This window comes from Daucus carota, chromosome 8 (genome assembly GCF_001625215.2).
Source record: "Daucus carota subsp. sativus chromosome 8, DH1 v3.0, whole genome shotgun sequence".
Classification (NCBI taxonomy): domain Eukaryota; kingdom Viridiplantae; phylum Streptophyta; class Magnoliopsida; order Apiales; family Apiaceae; genus Daucus; species Daucus carota.
This window is the reverse complement of record NC_030388.2, coordinates 27,071,391-27,099,112: the sequence shown is the minus strand read 5'-3', so window position 1 is coordinate 27,099,112 and position 27,722 is coordinate 27,071,391. Positions and strand designations below refer to the sequence as shown.

The window sequence follows — 27,722 nt, the reverse complement described above, 5'->3', positions numbered from 1 at the left end:
GAGATGAGAAGTTGTCAGTGATGAACAAAAAGGAGTTATAGATCTACCTGGAATACACTACTGTCTTGCTGCCTCAACAGCATAAAAAGACATATTGAGAAGCTAGAGGTATAGTCTAACATCATCAGCTAGTTCACAGTTGGCCCAGACTTGGGGAGAGTCTCAATTACAGTGTCAAGAACAAAGAATTAAAGCTCCAAGCATCACGTGGTAAATGCAGCTAGTATAATCATATAAATAATTTTTTTAAAAAAAATGCTGAAATGTCTGTCTAATATTTAGATAAGCTAGTGTAACAATGTTGTCGAACTTCTGATCTTGCTAATATAGAAAACACGAGTAATTTACATTACAGACTTCTCTTGATCACAGGTGTAATTACAAAACAAAGTTGGTGTTCACTTTAATAAACATTCTTGTTCATAAGCGCCAAATGTAACAAATACAACCAAGTACCTCCGGCCTCAAATCCCCCTACGCACCTAACAATGGGGACAACTGTAACTATTAAAAAAAATAGGAAGAGAAAAAAAAAATCTATATTCTTCAAGTAAAATTCACAAGTTGGCAGGCGGTTCTTAAGTCTGTTGCAGCAAAAAATTCCTCTGCGTCATCTATACAGAAGATTCTCCCAATCAGGACACTTCTTAATTACTCCCTCTTACCCTCTTCTTCTTCATCATCTTCTCCATCAAAACTATTTGTGCCTTCTCCACTATCCCTTCGGTCCAGTTTGACTAAATTTATATCGCCTTTGAACAAGGTTTGAGCTTCTTCATCTTCTTCATCGACCTTCTCAGAATATGCATACCTGAGGTACAAGTTACAAAACAAGTGAAGGAAATAAATGACCAAAAGTCACAAATGTAGTCTCGTCAAAAGAAACCTACATAGACAGTAAGGACTTCCTCTCAGGCTTCAACCAGGACCACTTATTTCCTCTAGTAATCTCTATTGTTTTGACTATGTCCGCCGACTCATTTCCGCTAGTTATCTTTAGTGTTTTGATTATGTTTGCCGTTAGGTATCAGGCTAAGTGACCAAAAGTCATAAATGTGGCTCGCCAAAAAAAAAAACCCTACAGACACAATAGGACTTCATCTTAAAGCTTCAACTGGGAGAACTCATCTGCTCTAGTCGACTTTTGTTTCGACTATGTTAGCCATTAGGTATTAGACTGACAAATTAAGCCAAATTTAAGAAAAATAATTTCAAATTCTAATGGTTGTGTTCACTTATATGGAATGAAATGACATTTGTATTCATGTTTGGGCGGAAGTAGAGGAAATGCTTATTATTTTCATTCATCCCTTCATTCCTTTTTTAACAATTTACGCTAGAATCTCAAACTACCTGTTTTGAAAGGAATGCTCCATCTCCTTCCTCACTTACAATCTTCATCATAAAAAAATTTGTACTCCCTTATGTTTACTCACTATTCACTCCTACATTCTTTCTTTCACCGTAAAACTTGTTTATACTTTTCATTACATTCTACTCTCATTCAACTCCAAACAAGTGAACACAACTAAGTGGCTGTTTGGCTTTATCACTAAAAACTATTTCTGTTTTTAAGAACAATAAAACGGTTTCTAGAAAACAGATGTGGATATTTGGTCCTTGTTTCAGAAAAATGTAACCAGCAAAACAGTTTTTAAAAACATAAAACATGAAAATGTTGAGACTGTTTGGCATTGTTTTCAGCCAGGAAACAATGTTTTCTGTTTGAAAAACTATTTCTAGTTATATAGCTGCTGGTTGACATTGTTTTTTGTTTTCATAAAGAACATGTTCATGTTTTCTGCTTTCTGTTTTTTAAAAACTGTTTTCTGGTTATATATATATATATAATCTGAAAATTTTTTTAAAAACAGAACCAAACACCACTTTTATTTTCTGAAAATTGTTTATAAATTTTTAAAACAGAAAACAGTTTTTTAAACTATGAGGCCAAACAGCCACATATTTTCTGAAAACTGCTTTTATGTTTTTTTAAAACAGAAAACAGTTATGTAGTTTGAAGCCAAACATCACCTAAGATACTGCTTTTTTTAACTGAAATAAAATAATTTGGCTAACAATTATGTTTAGGTTTAATCCAATAGTCAACATGATCCTCACGAGAACTATATGGTAAATTTGTTTTAAAAAAATTGATTTCCGGAATGACAATAATTTCCTCAGCCCATCTAAAGAGAAAAGTACAACCAGAACATACAGCATCAGATACAGGGTAGTATTGAAAATTAAAACAACTGGGTATCATGTGAAAAAAAACAATTTATGGCTAAAACCGAAGTATGAAGAGGCAACGGGAGATATACTTCAGTTGATAGTTCAGCATATTCACTTTAAACTATAGCCTGTACTGGTAATTATTTTTAAGTCAAAGTTCCAGTGATGGAGGCTCACAAGACCTGAGGTTGATAGATCTCCCAAGCAACTTTTATTTTCAGAGTTGTGCCCAACTACAAAAAAAAACTAAATCAATAAAATTTTGAAGTTCAAGAAGTACCGCTGAGAGCTTTGTGATGGGGCCCATAGATAGCAGATAACACAGAGCAATAGCAAAGCAAGGATGTCCCAAAAAGCACTAATGATCCAACCTCTTTGCCATCTCTCATTAAAAGGATCTGTTGCTTTGAAGTAAACCTATAAGACATACAAGTCCGTACATTAAACTATTAAAGGCCACCATCACCAGTAATCTTCTAGTAGTCAATGTAAAATTAAGTTGAAGCATAACATATTATAAGATGAACAAAATTAATCTGTCATATACCAGCACAATCCACAACTAACATACTCACTATCTCAAAGCGCATGGCATACTCAGCATGCAAGTTACCTAAACTTGCTAGGTAGATAAGGATATGTATGAGCTTTTGAAACTTTTATGAATTAAGCTTTGCTAAGAAAACAAACGATCTACATATCTTCCAGACATATGCAAGGCTGCACTAATTAAAGTGTAAACTTTGATGCTTCGTGAAATTGTTCTATCAAATATTAAACAGAGACAGAGTGCAAACAGGATCAGGTGACATTTTTATACAAACATGTGTGATGTATATACGTCCATAAGCACATACCTCATATACTATCCAAGCAACCGAAGCAATGACAGTGACTGCCAAGGCATTTGAAAATTTCCTGTATATATCCAACTTGACTGAGCTTTTCTTCGCCTGGACCAAAAGAAGTCAGATTGATGAACAAAACGTGTCGATGAGAGTAAGAAACGTAGGAACTTCTTGCCAATGCTATGTGAATATGTTGATATGAATTTGAAATATATTTGAACCAGTAACGGGGAAAATAAGTACCTGCAGTTGCTCCAGTGTCTTTGAGAGGGAAGTAAAAATCCATAGAATAAGAAATGCATCCAGCAAAGCTTCAGGAAGGACAAAGAAAACTCTTGCTCTTCCTGAGATATCATTTATGGTGCCCACATACTCGGTAATATTTAGCAACTCAGATGCCAAAAAGTAAGTAACTCCAAGAAGCATCACTTTAGCAGTAAAACCACCAAGAGTAGGACGAACAACCCCATATCCCATTGAGACAGAGAGTATGAGAAGGCGCGTAAGAGTTTTCCTTATAGCTCCAATTGTGACTACCCAAGTTGTAATTCCAACAGGCCTTGTTCCTGTGTTGTTGAAGTGCGCATACTCAAAATACCAAAGACTCATCTCGAACAATCCCAAAGCAATAACAATTGTAATCCAATGCTGAAGTTGCAATACATCATTTGAAAATCGCACGTACTGGACAAACCATATGAGACAAAGCATCACATATGCAAGAGACATAATCACATAAAACTTCATGAGAGGAGCCATCCGTCCAGGTAAATAACCATCAGGATTTTTCCATACAGTTCTTCCACTCAGGGTCATTCCCTTGAGTTCAGGGTCACATGATATAAAAAATAAGTTGTACATTCCAGTTTTTGTGATTTGGATCTTTGTATTTCTCAAATGGGTCGCCATATGCCTCCCACTAAAATGAACATTCAAGACAATGGGCCAATTATTATCACTTGCAGAAGGTATTCTAATGACTTCACCTTGTTTACAACCTTCCAGCTTAGCAAGATCGGGGGTACAACAGATGGACCTCTGTCCACCATAAGGTGAACCACCAATATTATCACGATCAGCTGCTTCAAAAATTACAATTTGTACCAACCCAGTACTATGGGACACCTTTGGATGGTGATCTGCCGCTGCTCTACTCCTCAAAAATGTGATATTCTGGAATCTATGTTCAAATTCAAATTAGTTATACGCTTATATACAATACAAGTATAAGTCCATTGTAAAAGCGTTAATTAAAGAAACAAAAAGAAACAAGTTATCAACATGAAACCACATTCAATATCATTAATAATATCTAGAGGTAACTCAGTACAAATTATCATGCACGCACTGGCCTTTCAGGAAAAAGTAGAGGAATGAAAACTAAGGTTCAGACATATCAATGCAAACTAGAGTCACTACAAGTCCATTAGTTCCGGTGTTTTCCATAACACTGGAATTCCACATTTTTCACTTTGTTCTTAGCAAACCTAATCCTACACTTTCAATTCTGACACCAACTTCTAAACAAAAGTAGTAAATTATAACTTCGTTATTTTGAAAAGTTCAATCATGGATTTTTTTCATAACCGCCAGAACCAAATTGACTCGACCAAATTAGCTGGAAAAAAGTAAAACGGACTGTTTCTAATAAAGGAGAGTCCGTAAAGTAAATGCAAATTAATCTACATATCGACTAAATACTGCAGTCGCAACAATTATATAAGAGATCTACTAGTTGATTATACTTTCAAATATTTCCTAATTGAATTAAACTAATTCAAAAGCAATATTCAAAGTGCAATCGATTCACACAACAAAGACGTAGCAACAGAGACTTCCGATATACAATTGGCAATCGCAACTCAAGAAATAATACAGATAAATCAAAATTCACATTGAATAACATTTCTCAATTCATCATATACAAGCATTTTTAACATCTATCTAAACTACTTCTAGCATTCAAATTTCTAAATCTGAACTAAAAAAATTATAAATTATATATAATTAGCATAAACCTCATAAATATCACAATTAAGTAATTAACAGCACAATGCCAAGTAGAATTTTACTAATTTACCGAGATTAATTTTATTAATTTATCGAGAGGTGAGGAGATTATTACTGGATATAAGAGGAGCCATTGGTGGAGTAGACGATGCCTTCGCTGCCGCCGGAGACGAGATATGAGCTACCGACTTCTCGAAACGGATCTCGACGGTAGGTGTGTATTGATGCTACTGCTGATCCAACGGCTGAGATTGCTAGTAGAGATGCAATTACAATGAAGTAGTGGGAGAGTTTAGTTGAAGCCGACATTTGTGTGCTGAGGGAGAGAGACAGGGATTCGAGAGAGAAGCGTGGAGAGAGATGGAGAGAGAGAGAGAGATTTAGGAGTTAAGCTGAAGCAAACGGGAGTGAGACAGTGATCGGAGATGGCAGCTGTGCTCTTCTTACGCGCCTTCACTCTCTGTGTATCTCGTACGCGTGCTGAAATCAATATAATTTTATTCGTAAAATGCATTTATTTGATTAAAGTTTAACACTTCATTTATCAAAACATATTTTCATATGCAATATTAGTGCATGCCCTTATATCTATCAAGCTTCTATGATTTAAATATTTATCTGAGATAATGTTGTTCGTTTTACGATTCAAAAGTTAAATCTGAATGGATCTTGATGAAGAATAAATTTAATTTTCTATAAATTTACTTTTATCATTTGTATCTAATTATATACAGTAAAACTTAAGCATATATATATATATATATATATATATATATATATATATATATATTTATATATGCAATTTTGTTGGTTTTCCGTGGAAAAGGTAAAGTTAAATCTTAAATGATCTTGATGAAAAAAAAATTAATTTCCTGTAAAATGATTGTTGATAATTTCCATCTAATTATATAAAACTTGAGCATATATATTTTGGTCTCAAACAAATTGTTGCATATATTATTCACTTGAAATTGCCGTATGTAGCACATAGTTGCATATGCTCTTTTTGGTTGTACCAACTTCGATGGTTTTCCACTCTTTCCGTTTAGAAAAAGTCTAATTTATATTGGATAGCAAATATCCAACCACCAAAGATTCAGACATTTCACCACCCATTTACAATAATACTACATTCCAGATAATGCATAGGACCATACTTACAGTGCAGTAAAAACAAGCTAACAATATATTTAATTGAAATTAATAGGGAAATTCACAACTGTTTCTAAACAGGACTTTGATATAAATTTCTCAACTGTATCTACAATAACAAACTCTTCATGCCGAGGCAGTAGCTCATTTTCATATCTTCTCAACACAAATTGCTCTTCTGAAGTTGGAAATTCTTGTAACAGCGCATTTGTTGTAGGAAAAAGAAAACTGTGACTGCTCGTACCGGCTTCAATCTAAAATTTCAAAATAATTTACAATCATATCTACAAAAACAACTCTTCACACTGAAACATCAACTCATTTTCATATCTCCGCAACACGAATTGCTCTTCTGAAGTTAAAATGCTTGTAACAACACATTTGTTATCAGAAAAAGGCTTCCTCCCTGTCCTACCAGCTCGATGGAGATAACTTACAGCATCTTTTGGCAGATCAAAGTTGTATATATGGGTTGTTTCAGGCAAGTCAACTCCTCTAGCTGCTATATCTGTAGCCACCAGAAGATAACCACCACCTTGTCTCATTTCCTGAATTCAAAGAACAAAGCTAGATAATGCTTAATTTATACTATTCACTCAGTCCTAGACTTTCACAGAGTACTTATACAAACAAACAGCGATCATGAAACCAAAAACTGACTCATACATACAGATAATGACACTGCTCGTGAGTTGAAATTTACATCCTCGTCCAAAAGTAGAATCTCTGAACATCCAGCAGGTGAACTCTTCAGAAGGTCAATTAAAGTGGTTATTGGTGGAGCATTTCCAGCCTTTTTTGACTTCTCAGACTGCATGACATGTTCAATATTAATAACGGGACACCTTATAACTTATAAGTCATAATAAGAAGACGATACCAAACTAGTAAGAAATAAGAAATGTAAATACATAGTGACACTTACCTGCTCACCAACAAATATAATGGCAGACTGAGGTGCGTCAGACTGCACCAGCGAGAGTAAGGTTGCATGCCTTTCATTTTTACCACATATCTGAACACCAACAAAAACATTAGCACAATGTTACACAGTCAATCCTAACAATAAGCTCATTAATCCTTTATCCTTCCCACGTCTAGAACATTTAATTTTGATAAAAGGTAATGGTATGAGATCATGAAATGTCTCTATATATATGCGCATTATAAGAACAAAAACCTAATAAAAATAAAACTCGGATACTGTGCTTACCACAAATCTATGATGCAAGCGTGATGGCATTGGCTCAATGGGATTTACATGCACGTGTGCAACATCAGCCTGTCAGTTATAAGATTGGGTTAACACAATATCTTAATATACAAGCAGTTGCTAATGGTGTATACTATATACTGAGGTTGACAGGAAAATATGACCTCTATCGGCAAACCTTGGTCCATTTCTGCTGTATGCAATCATACACGAACCGGTTGTGCTGGGGAACTGATGCACTGGCAAAAATAGTTTGACGAATGTTCGCGGAGTACATATTTAGCAGCTTTCTAACAGCACTGATTTGTTTTGAAGAATTAAACATGAAATCGACCTAAATAAAATGGATGCAAAAATTAAGAACATATTAGCTTTCCTGCATTCACTCTTCAGATATCAAGGAAAACCACATATATTGGATTGTCACTATATATTCAAGTACAATGCAACACAACAAAAAATATTTGTCAATATTTACTTATGCTCCTTTAATTTCTTTATAATAATACTAGAAGACCGATATATGATATATGGTGTGTTTTCCAAAAATAAAAATGGAATTAATATAGATGCAAATATATACTTCTTTGCAAAGTACTAACAGTGAAAAATGCACAATGTTACAAAAAGAACTCGTAATATGCTGCAACTTAGCTGCTATAATATAGTTAGCGGAAATATTACGTATTGTAAAGTAGCTGTTCATAATAATTAGTCTCTGAAATCCCCCAAAAGTTTTGTAATTTACATGATTATCTTTCTCTTATGTTCTGCTATATATGTGACCTTTGTAACTCTAGTTGTTATACGGAAAAATAATACAGTATAGGGTTATCACTTTTTCCTGTTATCACGACACGGAAAAGACATAAGAAGTAAGAAGCAGAGGGAACTTGCCTCATCGATTACGAGAACCCTTATAGATTCTAACTTTAAAATGTTCTTATTTAACATCTGGCTCAAGCTCCCCATTGTTGCAACCACTATTGTAGGAGGCTCCGCCTGTTTTCCACAAAAAAGGTCAGCAACATGCTAAAAGGATAGAAAGGAACGCATTAAAGGTACACGTCATCTTGCTTTATGTCTAACAAGATCATCATTGTCCATATAAGCAAACATATCTACAGTCACAGTGATAGATTATCATGAAAAACAGAAAAAGTATATTCCACTGATATCACCTAAAGTGTTTGATTTTATAAATGTGTTGACAGGAGATAACTCACAACTGATATCAAATGCTCTGTGCATCTCTATAAAGAAAACTCTATAGGAGGTGATATCAGCCTTTAAGGGATATTTTTCTACAAAATTCATTCCTAGTTGGGACTTGGGGTGTTTGATCACCTAATGGTGACAGTGATTACTCATCTGTTCATTCCATAAGTAAAAAATGTTACCTTCAACCAACTCTTGTGCCTTCTCAAAGTTCCTCCGTCAAGAAGAGCCATGACTGTGCAAGGTTTCTCTTCAGTTCCAGGCTCCCCACTTTTTGCAGCAAGAGTACGAGCAACTTTTGTAACCTTACTTGACAGGAAAGTTCATCAAAAGATAAGAATTTTGGTCCGAACAGTGATTATATCTCATCAACACTAATATTAAAAAAAACAATAATATATATACCTGCATGCCAAGCTCCCTGGTGGGCACAATAATCAGTGCTTGCACAGTTGACCTCCGAGTGCTTAAAACTGAGAATATCAATAGCAGATAGGCCAGGGTCTTCCCTGAACCTGTCTAGTGATCCAAATAAAGCAAAACAAAACATTCATAAAAACTTCATCAGCAATTCACCACACTTTAAGAGAGCAGGAACAATAGCAGCCGGAAATTATATTTTTCGATCTTTATCAATACTGTTAAGCTGGAAAATAATCAATCTACCAGATTCTTAAGGAGGATGCATAAAACAGTCCTCGTGGTGCTACAGTATATATGTTGCTTCCCAGGCCTATATGAAGTTACATTTTATTGTCGGAAAAAAATTAGGGATACAAGTCCAGTGCGAAACAAATGAGATATAAAGCTATTTTATCTTGATAGTTGATATGTCTTAAGCTGCGTCCCAATGACTGCATACTAATCAGAACATGCGAAAGAAGTTCGGAGATAACAAATACTACTTAATATGGCCAACATTATCATCGGATTTTTTAGCATAAATTCTGTGACTATCAAAACACATGAATGAACAATATTTTGGCAGACAACTCTCTCCAAATTATTATAAAACAAGGATCTCAGACAAAATAGTGACCTGCGAATGGAGTATACAATCACGGCCAGAAAACAGGATTGGCAGAGCCTGCTCCTGGACATCCGTAGGTAGCACAAATCCGACCTCTTCCCCGCTGCAACAATTCATAAATATATAACTTAGCATACTCACAAGTAAAAATAAGCCACAAAAAGACCTATATATGTCAATATTATCAATCACAACCCGAACTAAATATTTAATTTACATGTTCTAGAGTAACATTACAGCTAAATTTAAGCAGATAAACGTACAATACAATAAGTTAATTAGCACTGGAGATTTCAGCAGCATCAATCACAATAAAAATTCAGAAAAAAAACACATCAACAAATTAGATTTTATTTGACATTTATCATCAATTACAAACTATAGCTTAAATTATAACGAGAACGAAAGCAAGCGAGCGCCACGAGAACAGTTCAATTATTCAAAACGTAAAGCGATAAAAACGCACCGGCGCAGCACGTGTTCAGGCACGTGACCTTGACAGAGCTCCCGGAGAGTAGGCTTGTTAGTCTGCTCCGTTACAACATCAGCCGATACGAGAGACGATCGTGTGGTAGAGCGTGTAGATAAGGAGTGTGTGGTTTTGATCCAACGGCTGTGAAGGAACGAAATGGAGTGCCTCGGGATTGGTGAAACGAGAGGGGAGTTAGAGTTTTGAGGGGTTATTGGGGAGAGATGTTGAAGGTGAGTGAGATGGAGATAAGTAGCCATGGCGATATGAAGAAATGACAGTTTGGTTGGTTTTGGTACGGAGATGAGTGATGAGTTACGTTCGGAGCTTCATTATGGGCCTGTTGGAGAAGAGTATCACCTGGACTTAGCTATCCAATAAAAAAAGCCCAACCCTCTCTTGTTTAGAGTGTTCTGAAAGAATCCTGTTCTGTTAAAGAATTCACTGTTGATTGGATGAAATATTGTGCTGATTCACCGATTATACTCTCATTTAATTATTTGATTTAGTAGAAAAAATTGATTAATATCAGATCAGTAGGACAACTTAATGATTTCAGTTCTTGATTTTTACGATCATGAGAGATGCTCTAATGTGATGAAATATTTGGTAAAAGCTAGCTCTTTATTTATATTTCACCACATAAGAGTTGTTCATATAAAATATTTTCTAGTAAAAAATTAAATCCACCTAAACTTTTTGAATTTTTTCCCATTAACTATATGTGTATTCTACTTATCACTGTGTTTTATTTTGAATACAGTTAAGAAATGTTTAAAAAATTAAAAGATCATATTCAATACTCCCTCCGTCCCACCCAATTCTTTACATTGGGTTTGGGCACGGAGGTTTAGAAATATGTATAAAGTAGTGGAAAAGAGAAGGAAAAGTGGGTGAAGTGGTGAGACCCATTGATTTTTAATATATAAAAGAGAGTTGGTGGAGTAAAAGTAGTGTGAAAAGAAAGGAAAAGTGGGAAAATGGTGGGACCCATTAACTATTTTAGGAAAGTTTTGTGATGTAAAGAAATGGGTGGGACGGCCAAATAAGGAAACTGTAAAGAATCGGGTGGGACGGAGGGAGTATATTTTTATAATCCTTTCAATAGTTGTAGGAAAATGTTAAATCTAGAGCAACGTTTTTAATATTCAATTCTCAGCTCCCCTTGCATCTACACAAATCATACACTTTCGATACAAATTTTTACAAATTGCTCTGGATATTAAAAGATTGCTCTGAATATAACATTTCTCTAGTTGTATTGTTAACTAATACTATCACATTTAATCTATTAAAATTCATTAGTTATTATTAAATTATAAAAGATTATTAAAATTAGAATCAGGTACATAGTGTTACATTTATTTGTTAAAAATTTCAACTAGTATTGATTCGTAAAAATCTCTTACGATCATCATTGAATATTATTTTCTACAAGTAAATATCTACAAGAATTTGATGATTTAAAATCGTAAATAAAAGATAGGATATTGTTCTCACCGAGTTCAAAGGTTAAAGACAAAACACAAGTCTACAAGTTGATCAATTCCACAGCCAAACTCCGCTCATCCTCCATGTGTGTTACCGTATTTTCTATTCCCTTCTTTTGACCTTTTACCCGCTCAAAGTCATAAACATAATTATCATCTTCCACCGCCAGAATAAAAACACAGAGCAGTATATTAAATTAACTAATTTCCTAGTATTTGTCAGTTTCAAATAATAACAATCAACTTTATTTAGACCGTAGATTTTATTTACATCGATTTCGTTAATAATGAACGGAGATAAAAAATTTTAACAATAAAAAATTTCACCTAAAAAAATAACTATTATATGCGACAAGCACATATTAGAAAAACCTGAAATTAACTTTCTTATTATATCTACAAAATAATCGAGTGATTGATACATCTTTTGTCAGGCCATTTTTTTTATTAAAAACATTCTAAATTATATTAGAATATAATTTTATAATTTATGTTTAAATTTTTATTTATAATAATATCTTTATTTAAAATTGAAGAAAACTAAAATAATCTATAAAATTATATCGATTTTTTTTTAAACTTAAAATTATACCGAATTAGTATAAATTATAGTATTTCCTTACATATATAACCAAAAGATATACTCCCTCCGTCCCTTTTTACATGTCCCTTTTGAAAAAAAAATTTGTCCCAAATTACTTGTCCACTTCTCTTTTCAAAGCAACTTTTTGTATGTTTTTTCAAAATGTAACAACTTCCAATGTTTGACTAGCATATATATATACTAACTCTATCTAATTCATTACATTTATTAGGGATATGTATGAAAACAAGATATTCACCTAACATTTTCTTAAGATGCGTTATTTTTTCAAAAGGGACAAGTAAAAGGAGACGGAGGGAGTATTATAATCAGGCTTTATATAGGTTGCTCATTCTCTTTCCCCCTTAACTTTTGTGTTGTGAAGACAAAACAGATTCCAAAAGTGCTCAAGCGAGTGCGTAACTACTCTCCCATGTCCGATTCTATTTCTTCGCCGCCCCCGATCATATCCTCCGCCGCCGACGACATTGCCGGCGATGATGTCTGCAGTATCTGTCTCGAGCCTTTCAATTTCACTCATGATCCTCCCTCTGTAAGTCCATATTTAAAAATAATTATTGTATGTTTTTATTTGAGTTCTGTTAGACACATTTTAATGCAGTAGAAAAATAGTTACACGATGATTAATTCATTTATATAATTATATGTAAGTATTTGATTTTATAATTTGTGATTTTTGAGCCACTGGGATTGTCTACTGATTTTCATATCAGTGTTAGTTTTTATTTTTTTAAATAATACTTATTTGAGCGATTTCTAGGAAAATATATGCGTTTAGTTAGAGCAGAATGGTTGAATGCGTGATTGCACAGCTTGCGAAATTCGATCTTTTGTAGGTCGAATTCTGTTTTTTTTGATGAAATTTTTTAAGTGAATTAAATTGAGTTTCTTTTTAATTACGGGCTTGTAAAGAAATTGATGAGTTGAAGATGAGTGCGAATTGGGTGTTTGCGCCTGTCAATACTGAATATATTTCTTCGGCTGCTTGTGTATGTTTATGTTGATAATTATTGAGATTTATTTTATGAAATAAGATGAAAAATGTTTGTGTATGCAGTGTAAATGTGAATGTATTATGATCAGTTTTAAGTCCTCGAGAGTTCCATTCAGGATTGATGTTTTTGCATTTGATGTTAATAGGTGACGAACTGCAAGCATGAGTATCATCTCCAGTGCATTCTTGAATGGTAGGTTAATTACTTGTTATGTTACTCTTCTCTTGAAGTTCCCTTCTTTCTTGTGGTGTTTGTTTGTTTGTTTTAAAGAGGTTTTTACAGGTCACAAAGAAGTAAAGAATGCCCAATTTGCTGGCAGATTCTTTCCTTGAAGGATCCGGCAAGGTAGATTTCTCCTAATAACACACGCACACATACGTGATAATCTTCATTCTTATCATTTTCATTGATAATATAGTTGTGTGATCTTTATTCTGATTAATCTTTATTTCTTGGTACTTTTTTTATATTAGTATCTTATATTTGAATTTTAATTTGTAGCCAAGAACTTTTAGATGCAGTGGAAAATGAGAGGATCCTGAGATCAAGACTCGAGGCTCCCCAGATTAATGAACATGAGGTCAGCCATGGCTAGAGGGGGTTATCCTCCAAAATAAAGTGTTTAGTATTATTTTTCATATTTGAAAGTTCAGTTTTTCATAGCATGCTGGCTTTGAATGTTACTTTCAGGATTCTCCATACGTGGATGCTTCTGAATTTGATGAGCATATTATTAGAAATTTTGCTGCTGCAGCAAGCAGACTTCGTCATGCTAACAGAAGACGAAGACAGAGGTCTGCTGGAACAGGTCCATCACAAGTCCATCTCTCGGCACGAGAGGAGTTTCAATATTTTGGCAGTGAGCCATCACAAGTTAATTCAGAAGTATATATCCCGTCAACTTTTTTTATAGATCCAACTCCACCAAACATGTCCTCGTCAGTTGGGAATGTTGTTTCTCATACTATTGACACCAGAGATGCTACAGTTGAGCCCAGGTATCTGCCTCTGCTGTTGTAATTTAATAATAAGAGAAAATTAATATTTGAGTTTATATGCTAAATGACTGAAATAGTAATCTTCCTGCCCTGGCTAGCACTATAATTGCTGTCAATGTCATATGATTGCAGAAAATTATTTGTAAATAACGATTGTTGACAACATTGCAATCTTTGTTGCACAATGTTGCAACTTTCTTTGCCCCTTACTTTTTTTCTCTCTTTGTATTTTGTGTTCAGTGCTTAAATGTTTCTTTGCTTTACTATTTTCTTAGACAGCAACCACCTGGTAGTCCTCCAAATTCAAACATTTCAGAGTCCATCAGTTTTCCGGAGACTATTAAATCTAAAATATCTGCTGCCTCAGCCAGGTATTGAAACTCTTTTCTTTTCTTTTTTTTCCGTTTAAATTAAATTATTTGTCCTTTTTATGATGCATGTATATATCTATGCAGGTATAAGGACTCATTCTCAAAAGGCACACGGGGTTTTAAGGAAAAATTGTTTGCTCGCAATAGCTCAGTTAAGGAACTGAGCAGAGAAGTTCATCGTGAGATGAGTGCAGGTATAGCTGGTGTTGCGAGGATGATCGAGCGCCTAGATTTTGCCTCTAAAAGAACAGGAGCGCCTGCTCCTTCATCAAAAAATGATGGTGGAATCACAAACTTGACTTCTAAAGGCAAAGGTGTAGATCAATCTCATCATGAAACCACCAGAGAGACTACTGATGACGTTAGTTCAGATCCAATTGAAGTCCGCCCTGCAGTTTCACTACAGGTTTGTTGAAAATATATTCTTAAAGGATGATATCTTTAAACTCTCAAAATAGCAGGAAATTTTTATTTTTTTTTTGAAATTCTTCACTTTATGTTTGTGTCTTCCTGCGTCCACATGTTTTTACTAGAACCTTCAATTTAATTAGTGTAAACTTCTGCACATTTCTTCGTTAGTGTGCGCTCTTTGCACCTAATGACCAAATTTAACATCCCATCAAGATGTATTGCCCATTTTGGCCTTGAAAAGTCAGTTTTTCCCGGTTTTTAAAATTTATATCTTGCATTGAATTTACAAAAGCAAGTTTAACAGTATGTAGCATTCTTTAAACTATTTTGGCAAAATTTATTAGGGTATTGATCCAAGTTAAATAGACATAATTGTAAGATGAAAAACATTGTGAGGATAAGAATGAGCCCAATTGACATTGTAAAAGATTCTTCTAGTTCCCATTCTAATTCAAAAAAGTTTTAAGGATCCTCCTCATGAAAAATTTAAAGTAAAGAAAAAAGAAAAGGAGTGTTCTGAGTCTTATTTTTGTTTCTCACATGCTAAACCAGCTCGTTACGTGCAAATTTTATGGCACTTTGTTTAATGTTGATGATCTATATCTAACCTATGTGTTCATAGTCGTACAATGAGAACGCTAGTTACACTCTTTTTGCAGTTAAACTATTAAAGGTTAGACTAAAGGCATAAGTATTATTAAATGCCAATTACCATCCTTTTTAATCTATTAAAAGCTATACTGGGTGGAGGGGGATACGTATCACCTGTGAAAGATATGAGAACCCTAAAACCTGGTTGCTGTTGCTAATACTTTTAATTATGTTTTCTGTTAGATGTTAATCTCAAGTGGGGAGGGGAATAAGTTGGTAATGGTGAAGGTCTGGCTCTTTATACAGATAAAAACTTCTGATCTGCCATGTATAACTTTAGCAATTATATTGACAAAATACAAAAACCATTAAATTCTCATATTCGCGACAAGTTTTTTGATACTTATTGCTTGTGAGGATGTAGCACTTTGCTGAGGAGTATTTAAATCTCGACTAGACTGTCTAGACAGGACAAGGTGAGTAACCAGAGAACAAGTTGGGGTGGTTAGGAAGGGAAAATAAGGAGTGGTTTGTTGTGTGGTGATACTTTGAACTCAGATACCATTACATTAGACAACACTACAACAGTTGGCATAAGCCTAAGTGCTTTAGCTTGTCTGAATGTCCTCAATGAGTAAACATAGAATATAACTCTGGTAACTTGACTTTGTTTTGAGGGTGACCACACCTGCTATATATGTTCCCCTACGTAAATGATATGATATATATTTCCTCACAATGGCACTATTATGGATATTAGTGTAAATTGAAGCAGGTAAATTGATGTAGGAGATGCACGTAAACTAGCTTTGATACCACTTGACCACTTGATGGGGGATGCGGGCTAAATTAGGGTTTGGGGGAGATTCTCTCGTAAGAGAAAATTAAAAAAATTCAGATCAATAATCAGACTCCTACATATATTAATCAGCCTCCTCTATATAATAATCTTCTTTCTCAATTAAACTAAAACTCTAAACATATTATCAATAATAATATAATCGAACCTGCTTTGAAATATTTTAATAAATGGGCTTCCAAGGCCATAAAATATTGCCCCCAAATACTTTCTTTTGGCTTTTGACCCATTGTCCTGCATCATAAATATTGGTGGAACCTGCATTTATTCTAACATATTGATTTTATACTACTCGAGTCGCAAAGAATGAATACATCTATCTTTTAATAAATGAGTTTAATTAGAGTGTTTAAAATGGAATTAAAAAACTAGTAAAAAATAAAGGAGCTAACTAGTAGAAGTATCTCAAATTTTGCATTATTGGTGAGTTGATGTATTGTGAGCGAAAAATGATAATGATTGATATAAACCGTGGAAATTGTTAAGCTATATAGCCATCCAGGTTCATACTTTATATCAAGAATCTTTTGGCAGAAAATTTCAACTATAGAAGCTTTTCATAAAACTGGGAAAAGTAATATTATTATTAGATACTCATTAGCTTTCTTGCTGTTGTCTGCCTTGATTCAGTTAGTAGGTTGTATTTTTGAAGTTTAAGAGTCAATCAATGATATGCCTTGTTGTGCCTTGAAGTGCATAGACATCTTTACCTGTCAATAATATCTATTCATGAATGTATGATATCATATATTAATTGACTTCCCTAGTGTTGCCTCATTAATTGCATTACCATTGTTTTGATTCTCTTACAGATTAAAAACTGATGCTTGAGATTGATGTGGTCCATGTGGAGAATCTACTTTCAGTTTTGTGTTTATCTACAGCACCGAAGCTCCTTTGTGCAAGTGACGGTCCTGAGAAAATTTATCTGTGATCACCTCAACAGATGGTTGGCTCGCGTCCTGCGATACTTAATTAGCAACAAAAGAACTATATTCAATTTCTATGAAATTTGATACTGAGTCTGTAGGTCTGATCAGTGTTAAAGAACTGTATGTGTAACTTAATAAGAGCATACCCCATGTGGGAGGGTTTGAAGAGGAAGGAGAACTCACAGATAACATCTTAGCCTATTATCTATCTCTAAAAGACCCATGTGTGTGTTTACTTCTGTTTCAAAATTTACGTTCTGAGATGTAAGGAGCTACATAATACTAGCCTGTTGAAAGATGATATGCATGTTTAACTGTTATAAGGATTAAACCAATTAAACTAAATTCCTGTTGATTTGATTGGTTTATGCTCAGAATCCGATGATGAGTTATTTTTGAGCATCGTCTCTACTATAGTACTGTAGAGTGTTTCCTTTTTACAGGTAAAAATGTAAAATATATGCTTATTAAGGAAAAGTTGCATGTTCAAGGATTTAACCAATCAAAATATATCATATAGCTCTAGCAAACTATATAATTGAGGGTCGCTATATCGGTTAACGGACATGCATTTTGTAATGACATGCTGTAAAACCTAGACCCCAATGGTAAGAGTTTATTCTCTATCGTCACAGTTTCTGGATTCGATTATCGCTCCTTCCCAGATTTATCGGGACAGATACTGCTCTACAAGCTTATAAGTATGATGTGAACTTACTTATCTCAATCTTCCTACAACATTTTCTCAGTTGCAGTAGACTGTTTTCCTTCTATCTATCATTGTCACCTCAGTTCTTTACAATTTCTACTTCCCCTTGTTTATGAGTAGAATGATTCAAGGGCACCAATATTGACTTTGACAAATCTGATAATGTGTTTACCTAATTTCAGATAGTGCAGTGAAGCTACACATTTTGGGACAAAATAATGCATATTTAACTCTTATCAAATAAATTAAAGATTAATAAGAAATTATTTGTTTTCATCTCTTATATGAGCTTGTTTTATGTCAAAACCTCAAGTATTTTCATAAACAATAGTAAGCTGGAACATGTTCTTTGCTCACCTTTGGATTTACACCATTTTCATGGACAACAAAGCGTCCGAGACACGAGCCTTTAGCTGTGATATTGTAAATTTGGTGATTTTAGTACTTGCTATATTGGATATCATAGCCTACAAGCTCCGTGAACTTGATGAAGCTAAGTATGATGGGAAAGACAAGATGGTTTTGATGTCACCAGGGCAACTATGTCGTCGCTTTTCCCTTGATGAGATTTTGTGTGCGACGCACAACTTTGACAGCAAGTATCTGATAGGAAAGGGAGGCTCTGCGAAAGTCTACAAAGGAATGATTGATAATGGAGAAACTCCAGTTGCTATAAAGAGATTGAGTTTTGTTTCCAAAGAAGCTGGAGGCTCAGTGTTCTCAACCGAAATTGAGATGCTTTCCAGGTTCAGGCACAGTCAATTGGTGTCCCTTATTGGTTATTGTGATGAATCGCGTGAAATGATCCTTGTGTTTGAGTATATTCCCAGTGGTACACTGTCTGATCACCTGCATCGGAGTTTTGAAAAAGGTTATGACTCCTTGTCATGGATTCAGCGGTTAAGGATATGTATTGGAGCCGCGCAGGGCTTGAACTACCTTCACACGGGTACGAGCACTCATCAAAGAGTGATACACCGTGATGTGAAGAGTACGAATATTTTGTTGGATGACAACTTGGAAGCTAAAATTGCAGATTTTGGAATTTCCAAGATTGCCGAATTGAATCAGGGATGCTCTTGTGTGAGTACTGCTGTCAGGGGCACATTCGGGTATATGGATCCAGCATATTTTTCGACTGGCAGATTGACACGGAAATCAGATGTGTATGCGTTTGGAGTTGTGTTGTTTGAAGTTTTGTCTGGTAGAAGAGCAGTGGATTTAAGTCGCGATGATGAGCAATCGGGTTTAGCTGGATGGGCACAAAACTGTGTCAATGAGGGAAGGATAAGTGAGATCATTGATGCTAATCTGGAGACGCAAATTTCAGAAAATTCTTTATTGGCTTTCGTGAAAATTGCATACCGATGCCTAGATAGGAAGCCCAGTTGCAGACCAACGATGGCCGAAGTTGTGGTAGTTCTTGAGTTCTCATTGGCATTGCAAGAGAGTCCAGATTCTAGTCGTGTTGTTGGGGCAATTCCTAGTGATAGTGTACAGAATTCTACAGCAGTGGAGGTAGTGTATGGCGCACATCAAATGAAGCCGTTTGAGATGAATCGGACTAGGATAACGTTCTCAAGGAAGGTCTTCCAGATACTTTCAACTCCTATACGAGCATTATCTGGTTAGTCTGGATCGTGTTGTGTGTGTGCGTGTTTCTTGAAGAAATATACACTTCCATCTAAAAGTTCTCTCCTCTTTTTCAGTGCATAGTAGTAATGCAAAAAATTCCAGCTACAACAGAAGCAAAAACAGTGTGTTCAGTAACCGAGTGAGACTGAACAAAATTCGCGCATGGCTAGAAACAAACAAAATTGACGTTTATCCAGAGGCAAAGGGCCTCATGATGACTGCAAACGTAAGGAGGTTCAACTTAGCTGAATTGTGTAGCGCAACTAGAGGCTTTAGTCCAGATATGCTGTTGGCTACTGGAAAACGTGGAAGGTTTTATATTGGTTGGCTTGACGAAGACACGTATGCCCCCTCAAGTACTGGCACTGGAATGGCAGTTGTCATTAGAAGATATAATCTCGACATATTTAGAGCTATGCAGGTACTTTCAGTTGTAAATTTCCGGCTGATTGTCGCATAACCTTGAAGATGATTAATATCCATTTAAACTTTATCGCGGCCATGAGTAATTTCTAGTAGTATTCTGCAGGTATTACTATTTCTACGTCCATTTAATTATGTGTCACAGGGCACTATCCTTCGCATTCTCAAATTTAAAGTAATAAGTATCGTTGAGATTTTGCTTTTTTGAATTTTGTGGAAGGAGATGGAGGTGGATCTGTGTGGAAGATATTCTCATCCGAATCTTGTTAAGCTTTTAGGATTCTGTTTAGAAGGCCAGGAGTTCCTGCTTTGTTTTGAATACTCAACAAAGGGAAACTTAGAGAGATATGCATACAAAGGTGAGCACTGAGAACATGTTGAATTCCGGATAGTGACATCTTACATTCTTAATTTTAATTTCCAGAGATATGTTAATGGGGAATTTTATAATTTTGAGCTTTTGATATACAAATGCTACTTTTGCAGAAAATGGGAAATCACTTTCCTGGGTTATTTGGCTCAAAATATTGTTAGGAGCAGCTCGATATCTTGCTTTTCTCCATTGCTCAGAGGATCATGTCATCTATGGCGACTTTAAGCTGGCTCATGTGTTGCTGGACGAGGTACATTATATGTCATTTTTGTAATGTTGACTGTATCTTGAGCAATGCTCTCCAAGAGGCCAGCTATAGCTTCTATTTATATCACCATTTTATTTTAGGGATTCAATCCAAAGGTATACATTAGTGGAGGCGCAAGATTTGCTCCTGCAGATGGTGATATGCTTGTAACAGGCATTCCTCGTGTAGATGAACACTATTGTCCAGGATCAGAGGGCTATTTATCTCCAGAATACAGAGAAGCGGGTCTGTTATTTATTTATTCGTTTAAACATAAATTTTTTAGGGGCTGTTTGGATTAAGGTTGGGATTGGTTAACAGGAATGGGAATGGGGGTTAACGAGAATGGGAATGATATGGAAACCCAAAGGGTGGGAAGGGCATGATTTAACCACCTAAGAAGATTGGGGTTCCCATTTCATAGCACCAAATAACTAATCCAAACACCTATGCATGGGTTTGAAGTTCTGATTCGTGTTAACCGGGCTCATTAACCATGAACCAAACACCCCCTTAGTAAAGCTGTGCTAATGTTCCAATTCCCCGTGCAGGCCGGTTGAGCTCAAAGAACGATGTGTATGCTTTCGGCGTGGTGTTATTAGAAATACTGACAGGAATCAGAGTGGTCAATGTTAATGAAAGGAATAAGAAGATGAATTTGGTGGATAAGGCCAGACCTTATCTAGCCTGCGAAGGAAAGTTTAAGACGGTGGTAAACCCGAAGCTGCTAGAGCAGAAGTATTGTCCAAAGGGAGTACAGTCAATTTTATCAGATGTTCCAGCACTGGCATTAAAATGCCTTGATATTGAGCCTGAAAAACGCCCCTCAATGAGACAAGTTGTGGAGATCTTAGAAGAACTCAATACCATTATAAAGTAAATGGGATGTTTTTGCTTGAAGGTAACAAGTTTTATTCTAGAGTAGTTATTTTATATTTGATTGTAATACTAAATACAGATTTATGATTTTTGGAATGCATACTTACCTCCTCATGAAATTCTTTTAAAAGGTTTTTTGACAATTTTTACCATTTTCTGGTTTCAGTGCTTGTATGAAATAGTTCATTATAAATTTTGAATAAAAGTTGATTTTTACTCTTTACTACTGTCTTCTAAGCTTTATGCAAGTTCTCTCTAAGGCTTGACATCACTCTTTTAACATTCGCCATTAAGTATGCACTATGTTCTGGTAAGGTTCACTGAATCAGAGTAATGTTTGAATTTGTAGAACAATTTCTTCTCATTCCTCAACTCAAAACACAAACACACAGCATATTTCCAGGGATTCCTCACCAACAGCGATCCTATGTGTGTGGTTTCATACTTGATTAATCGTCTTGGCTTCTATCCTCCGCCCTCACACACACACACACACTAAATTCAGCATCTGTACTTCAGATAAGCTAAATATGTGCAGAAAATGCGCAAAAGAGCACATAATAGGATTGCGGTCAACATGAGGGACTTGGTGTCCACCAGGCACCACCCAACAATTCAACCCAAGCGGCCTGGCCCTTCGAGGAAATAACTATGAATATATTAGTACTTGACTTGTCTCATAGTCAACAAGGATTGTTTGAATTGTCTTAATCTAGTTTCCTGTCTAGAAGAAGCAGCACAGCCACACAGGTTATATACATGAGTATTCAAAGATCACTCCTGTCATTGAAATTTCTTATACAAGGAGAGAGGATTCATGTTCTCCTACTATCTATCATTATCAGGTAATTTTTTACATACAAGTTACCAGTTTAATCTTCATTAGTATGAGTAACTAAAAAATTGAAGGGCAGGCGGCCCTTCAATTTTAGTATAATTTTGTAAAATTTAGAATGGTCCCCCCGTGCCTCTTCCTAGATCCGCCCCTGGGCAGGCCTATGTTCCCTTAGTAAATTCATATAATTTCAACACCAATAGATTCAGTACTACAAAGAAAGCATGTCTCTTGCTCAAGTATGGGTATATACCATCCTCATGTTCCTCCTCCACCATCCCATATTAATAACAGCTATGTCATCTCTTATAGATGATAAGTTTAAGTTCTCTCAGGACAACGAGAAAGTTTTCAGTACAGGGGGGATACAAACTTTTACTTACAATATTGTAAATTTGACAATAGTTTTATTTGCTATATTAAATATCATCGTGTACAAGCTCCGTGAACTTCATGAACCCGAGTATACTGAAGAAGACCAGAAATTTTTGCTAGCATCAGGGGGTATATGTCGCCGTTTTTCACTTGCAGAAATTATGTTAGCAACAAATAACTTTGATGAGGAATGTGTAATTGGAAAGGGAGGATCCGCGAAAGTCTACAAAGGAGTGATTGATGATGGAGCGACTACAGTTGCAATGAAGAGATTGAGTTACATTTCCAAACAAGCTGTAGGATCAATGTTTAGGACAGAAATTGAGATGCTTTCCAACTTCAGGCACAGCCACTTAGTGTCTCTTGTTGGCTATTGTCATGAAGGGCATGAAATGATCCTCGTGTTTGAATATATTTCCCAAGGCACTCTATCTGATCATCTGCATGAAAGTTTTGTGAAAGGTTATGACAGCTTAACATGGATTCAACGGTTAAAAATTTGTATTGGAGCTGCACAGGGGTTGGACTACCTTCACACTGGTACTAGCACCAGTCAAAGAGTCATACATCGCGACGTGAAAAGTACCAATATCTTGTTGGATGACAATTTGGAAGCTATAATAGCAGATTTTGGTATATCCAAGATTGTGGCAACAATTCCGGGATGCACTTGTGGGAGTACAGCTGTTAGGGGCACCTTCGGATATATGGATCCAGCATATTTCACGACAGGCAGATTGACCAGGAAATCAGATGTGTATTCATTTGGAGTTGTGCTGTTTGAAGTTTTGTCTGGAAGAAGAGCTGTGGATTTTAGTCGAGATGATGAGGAATTAGGCTTAGCTGGATGGGCACAGAATTGTATCAAACAAGGTAGAATGAATGAAATTATTGATTCTAACCTAAAGATGCAAATTTCAAAAAAATCGTTATTGGCTTTTGTGAAAATTGCATCCCAGTGTTTATATGCACGACCTAGTTGCCGTCCTACAATTGCTGAAATTGTGGTAGTTCTTGAGTTTGCACTGGCATTGCAAGGAAATTCAGATTCTACACAAGTTGTGGGGGCAATTTTTGCAGGGGAGAGCGGACGATGTTCCACAGCAGTGGAGGTAGTATATGGTAAGAATCAAGTCAACCCATTTGAGATTAATCGTAGAAGGGTAACATTTTCAAAGAAGGTCTGCCAGATTCTCTCAGCCTCAATCCAGTCATTATCTGGTTAGTCATCGTTCCTTGAAATATATTGAATGGCATTTTTTGTTTATTTTTGGACTCAAATTGGTTGTCATTCAGGGACTCACTAGTCACTCATGTACTTCATAGTGTGAATCATTTCTCTTAAGACAATCATGACTGTGGGAATAACTAGAGTATTATAGAAGAGCAGGATGATAATAAGTGTAGAAAGATTCACAAAATTAACATGAATATGCGGCCATGGATTGGTCTGTCAGAAGTTAATTGCTTTGACGTGTACAGTGCATACTCTGTGTTCTCAATACCCTAGCTTCTAAAGTTCCTCTCATCTTATTTCAGTACATAGTAATGCTAAAAACAGTAGGGTCGATAGCAGAGTGAGCCGGAAAATAGCTGGAACTTTTACAGAGGAATTTAACAGAATGAGGATGAACAATATAAGCATTTATCCAGATGCACAGGGCCTATTTGCAAATGCAAATCTAAGGATGTTCAGCTTGGCTGAATTGGTAAGTGCAACAAGAGGCTTTATTCCAGATATGATATTGGGTGACAATCACTATGGAAGGGCTTTCATTGGTTGGCTTGACGAAGACACGCTTGCTCCATCAAGGATTGGCATTGGAATGGCAGTTGGCATTAAGAGAACCAATTCATATGCAAGACTTAGAACTCTGCAGGTATTTTCTCTTCAATTTTCATAATAGAAAGTTATTTCTAGTACGTCCATTAGGCACTTCTATCGGTAGTTATGAATGATACTATTTCTACATCCATCCAACTATGTTATTTCATGCAACATACCTTTATATTTCAATGTTAAGGAGAAAATATGTTGTTGAGACTTGTGGTTTCATTAATTTTGTGGTTGAAGGCCGAGGTGGATCTGTGTGGAAGATTTAACCATCCATATGTTCTTAGGCCTCTGGGCTTCTGTTTAGAACAGCAGGAGTTCCTGGTTGTTTATGAATACACACTGAAGGGAAACGTAACAAGATACGCTTACAAAGGTGAGCACTGCCCTTAGACTTCCAGATGTTGATTAGATACAATCCCCTTTAATATCTAGAGATGTTTTAATTTCAGTGAAGATACATTTAAGATTTTTATTAAATATATAAAATGTTGTAGATTTTCTCCTAACCATTTCATCTGTGTACTTCTACAAATATGTTAATGCAGATGAGGGGAAATCACTTTCCTGGGTTATTTGGCTCAAAATATTAATAGGAGCAGCTAGATATCTTGATTTTCTCCATTCCTCAGACGATCATATCATCTATGGCGACTTTACACTCTCTAGTATATTGCTGGATTGGGTACATAATTTGTAATCTATGTACTATAACTAAATCTAAAGCAATTACTCACTGAAAGCTAGCTAAAGCTCTTTACTAATATGCTCTCTTTTTGAAATTTATTATATTACTAGAATTTCAATCCCAGGATTGGTTATAGTGCAAGTGCAAGATTTGGCCCTAAGGATGGTGGTACGCTCATAACAGGCCTTCCTAATCTAAATGCACAACATTGTGCAGCATCAGAAGGCTATTTTTCTCCGGAATACAAAAAAGCTGGTATCTGTTGTTTACTTTCTTGCTAATAATAATATTTAGTAAGTTCTAATGTTCATACTCCAACCAAATAGGTCATTTGAGCTCAAAGAACGATGTTTATGCATTTGGCGTGGTGCTATTGGAAATACTGACAGGAAGGCGGGTGATTGATGTGAACTCGAAGAATAAAAAGAGAAATTTGGTGAATAAGGCCAGACCTATTTTAGCAAGCGAAAGAAAGGTTAAGGGAGTAGTGAACCCAAAGCTGCTAGAGCGAGAGACATGTCCAAAGGTTGTAAATTCAATTTTATCAGATGTTCCAGCACTAGCATTGAAATGTCTTGATCTTGACCCTAAAAAAAGACCCTCAATGAGACAAGTTCTGGAGATCTTAGAAAGAGTTAATGCCATTATACAGTGAGTGATGTGGGGATTATATTTTTTTTTTGGATAAAAAAACATCGAGTGATATGGGGATTTTAAGATTACTCAATACTGTGACATGCTTTCTAAGTTTGGATAGATCAAATTTTATCTGTGTAATGATATTTCATAATTTTACACTCCAGATCAGAATGCATTATCTTGTTACAAATTTCTTTGAAGGAAAATGAGGCAAATTTGCCAAGATAAAGTAAAATAAATGTCATGGAGTACAATTACAATAGTTTAAAAACTTAAGAACCTTCAACCACATATGCATACCATCTTTAAAAACTTATGTTCAAGCAATACTAGCGACTTACGTGTTAATTAGCTAACCGGTCTCCATATTGATTGTTAAATTATCTAAAACTTGTTATATATAATTACTGAAGACTCACTAGTTCAGCATAATTTTGCTTTTTAATTTTTGGTTTTAATTGTAAGACTTATCTCTTTAGCTTTCCGTCTTCTCTTATTGTAATGAAATGTGTTTTTTAAAATCTCCTCCCTTATTATCTGATTTATTTTAATAATATACATTTTCAAGCATCACAATATCTATAAAACAGTTCCCGCGTGCACAAAATAAAGTACTAGTTCTGCACTTGATATGTAAGCATAATAAACCGTTAGTTAAGGGACAATATCATAACAAAAGCACATTTTCATAAGATCAGAATATTATTACATTACTAAACTCAAAAGGTCAGTCATTTATAAATAAACAAATAAAAGAATACAAATTATGCAGAAGATGTGGTTTCTCAGTTGTGCAAGATGAATTCTTACAGGAATCTGCCTGTATATATTGAAGAAATTGCTGCAGATAAAAATATTTAAGGATAGCCGAGAATGTATTAAGCCAATCATATATTCAAAATAAGAGATAAAGCAATAGAGTACTATAGACTTTAAGCTTGCTACACCAGACCACACTGATGTAGAGGCATTATAAATGAGTTTCGGAGGGTTTCTTACAAGTGAGATGGCTAAATTTGTTGAATGATGATCTTGAACGTGGTTGGAACCAAACATGATATAAGCGGAGAAGTTGATAAACGGACTCCCTCCGTTTCAAATTAGATGTCCACTTTAAAAAAATCACACAGTTTAAGAAAAGTGGTTGTTCATAAATTAATTGCATTAAATGATCAAAATATGTGGAGTGAGATTGATCTAGGAAATATAAATAAGAGATATGTGGAGTAGAATTGACTTTGAAAATATGATTTTGCATTGAAAGTTGAAGTGGAGTAATTTGAAACAAAAAGTTTTCTTGAAATTGGACATGTAAATTGAAACGGAGAGAGTAGCATTTAAGATTACTTTCCGGATTAAACATATGATCCCCAGTGTGAAATGCTGACCAAATTGAATCAGGTGACATCTCAAATGAGGAAGAAAATGAAGTACAACAAAAATGGTAGACGCTGACTTTTGGTCTACAGACTCATCCCTTGATTAAGCCATTTATGAAGGCGGTGCTTGCTAGATTGCTAAAACGGAACCTAGAGTTCTTGCAAATCTCAGCCGGGCGGCCTGTCCCTGCAATCAATTCTGTACAGGACTATTTAAAGATGACTCCTGCTTTGACGGGATGGGAGAAGATTTATGATATAAGAATGAGCTCGCTTAAAA

General features: G+C 35.3%; 5 protein-coding genes across 9 annotated transcripts; 3 read left to right on the top strand and 2 right to left on the bottom strand.

Annotated features, from left to right (window-relative positions):
- Nucleotides 1-301: 301 nt before the first annotated feature.
- LOC108200084 (uncharacterized) lies at nt 302-5,581 on the bottom strand. The gene is made up of 5 exons (XM_017368146.2): nt 5,209-5,581; nt 3,327-4,263; nt 3,093-3,188; nt 2,516-2,652; nt 302-811 (listed from the first exon to the last, which is right to left on the bottom strand). The coding sequence occupies exons 1-5, from the start codon at nt 5,400-5,402 to the stop codon at nt 652-654; spliced, it is 1,524 nt and encodes a 507-aa protein (XP_017223635.1). The 5' UTR covers nt 5,403-5,581; the 3' UTR covers nt 302-651.
- Nucleotides 5,582-6,256: 675 nt separating this feature from the next.
- LOC108197054 (DEAD-box ATP-dependent RNA helicase 58, chloroplastic) lies at nt 6,257-10,542 on the bottom strand. Its single transcript, XM_017364531.2, has 10 exons — nt 10,173-10,542; nt 9,716-9,809; nt 9,082-9,195; nt 8,859-8,981; nt 8,356-8,460; nt 7,637-7,792; nt 7,459-7,527; nt 7,171-7,260; nt 6,916-7,056; nt 6,257-6,793 (listed from the first exon to the last, which is right to left on the bottom strand). Exons 1-10 carry the CDS (start codon nt 10,433-10,435, stop codon nt 6,530-6,532), a joined length of 1,419 nt encoding a protein of 472 aa, XP_017220020.1. The 5' UTR covers nt 10,436-10,542; the 3' UTR covers nt 6,257-6,529.
- A 2,065-nt stretch (nt 10,543-12,607) lies between these two features.
- On the top strand, nt 12,608-17,727 carry LOC108197581 (E3 ubiquitin-protein ligase RHF1A-like). Its single transcript, XM_017365233.2, has 8 exons — nt 12,608-12,801; nt 13,410-13,456; nt 13,547-13,609; nt 13,766-13,844; nt 13,955-14,262; nt 14,538-14,633; nt 14,718-15,039; nt 17,307-17,727. The coding sequence occupies exons 1-8, from the start codon at nt 12,682-12,684 to the stop codon at nt 17,316-17,318; spliced, it is 1,047 nt and encodes a 348-aa protein (XP_017220722.1). The 5' UTR covers nt 12,608-12,681; the 3' UTR covers nt 17,319-17,727.
- Nucleotides 17,728-18,378: 651 nt separating this feature from the next.
- On the top strand, nt 18,379-21,910 carry LOC108199844 (receptor like protein kinase S.2-like). Of its 2 annotated transcripts, none has more exons than XM_064083497.1 (6): nt 18,379-19,762; nt 19,845-20,191; nt 20,417-20,552; nt 20,680-20,816; nt 20,915-21,059; nt 21,365-21,910. In XM_064083497.1, the coding sequence occupies exons 1-6, from the start codon at nt 18,478-18,480 to the stop codon at nt 21,691-21,693; spliced, it is 2,379 nt and encodes a 792-aa protein (XP_063939567.1). In that variant the 5' UTR covers nt 18,379-18,477; the 3' UTR covers nt 21,694-21,910. The 2 variants fall into 2 exon arrangements, with proteins under 2 accessions (XP_063939567.1, XP_017223328.1); XM_017367839.2 differs by having other exon boundaries at nt 18,380-19,762; nt 20,414-20,552.
- LOC108199843 (receptor-like protein kinase ANXUR1) lies at nt 21,599-26,201 on the top strand. Of its 4 annotated transcripts, none has more exons than XM_064083495.1 (7): nt 21,599-21,714; nt 23,059-24,123; nt 24,442-24,782; nt 24,977-25,112; nt 25,285-25,421; nt 25,535-25,679; nt 25,751-26,201. In XM_064083495.1, the coding sequence occupies exons 1-7, from the start codon at nt 21,699-21,701 to the stop codon at nt 26,077-26,079; spliced, it is 2,169 nt and encodes a 722-aa protein (XP_063939565.1). In that variant the 5' UTR covers nt 21,599-21,698; the 3' UTR covers nt 26,080-26,201. The 4 variants fall into 4 exon arrangements, with proteins under 4 accessions (XP_063939565.1, XP_063939566.1, XP_063939564.1 ...); XM_064083494.1 differs by lacking the exon at nt 21,599-21,714 and adding an exon at nt 22,234-22,537; XM_017367838.2 differs by lacking the exon at nt 21,599-21,714 and having other exon boundaries at nt 22,234-24,123.
- The last annotated feature ends 1,521 nt before the right edge of the window (nt 26,202-27,722 follow it).

Coding starts and splice junctions, on each gene's coding strand:
- LOC108197054 (XM_017364531.2), bottom strand. CDS start 10,435: ATGGCTACTTATCTCCATCTCACTCACCTTCAACATCTCTCCCCAATA. Junction 9,196..9,715: donor ATTGTATACTCCATTCGCAG/GTCACTATTTTG, acceptor TTGGATCACTAG/ACAGGTTCAGGGAAGACCCT. Junction 6,794..6,915: donor CACGAGCAGTGTCATTATCT/GTATGTATGAGT, acceptor CTTTGAATTCAG/GAAATGAGACAAGGTGGTGG.
- LOC108199844 (XM_017367839.2), top strand. CDS start 18,478: ATGTTCTTTGCTCACCTTTGGATTTACACCATTTTCATGGACAACAAA. Junction 20,192..20,413: donor ACATATTTAGAGCTATGCAG/GTACTTTCAGTT, acceptor ATTTTGTGGAAG/GAGATGGAGGTGGATCTGTG. Junction 20,817..20,914: donor CTCATGTGTTGCTGGACGAG/GTACATTATATG, acceptor ATTTTATTTTAG/GGATTCAATCCAAAGGTATA.
- LOC108199843 (XM_017367838.2), top strand. CDS start 22,752: ATGTCTCTTGCTCAAGTATGGGTATATACCATCCTCATGTTCCTCCTC. Junction 24,124..24,441: donor CTCAATCCAGTCATTATCTG/GTTAGTCATCGT, acceptor ATCTTATTTCAG/TACATAGTAATGCTAAAAAC. Junction 25,422..25,534: donor CTAGTATATTGCTGGATTGG/GTACATAATTTG, acceptor TTATATTACTAG/AATTTCAATCCCAGGATTGG.
- LOC108197581 (XM_017365233.2), top strand. CDS start 12,682: ATGTCCGATTCTATTTCTTCGCCGCCCCCGATCATATCCTCCGCCGCC. Junction 13,610..13,765: donor TCCTTGAAGGATCCGGCAAG/GTAGATTTCTCC, acceptor TTTAATTTGTAG/CCAAGAACTTTTAGATGCAG. Junction 14,634..14,717: donor ATATCTGCTGCCTCAGCCAG/GTATTGAAACTC, acceptor ATATCTATGCAG/GTATAAGGACTCATTCTCAA.
- LOC108200084 (XM_017368146.2), bottom strand. CDS start 5,402: ATGTCGGCTTCAACTAAACTCTCCCACTACTTCATTGTAATTGCATCT. Junction 2,653..3,092: donor TTGCTTGGATAGTATATGAG/GTATGTGCTTAT, acceptor TATGTCTTATAG/GTTTACTTCAAAGCAACAGA. Junction 812..2,515: donor CCATCACAAAGCTCTCAGCG/GTACTTCTTGAA, acceptor CTTGTACCTCAG/GTATGCATATTCTGAGAAGG.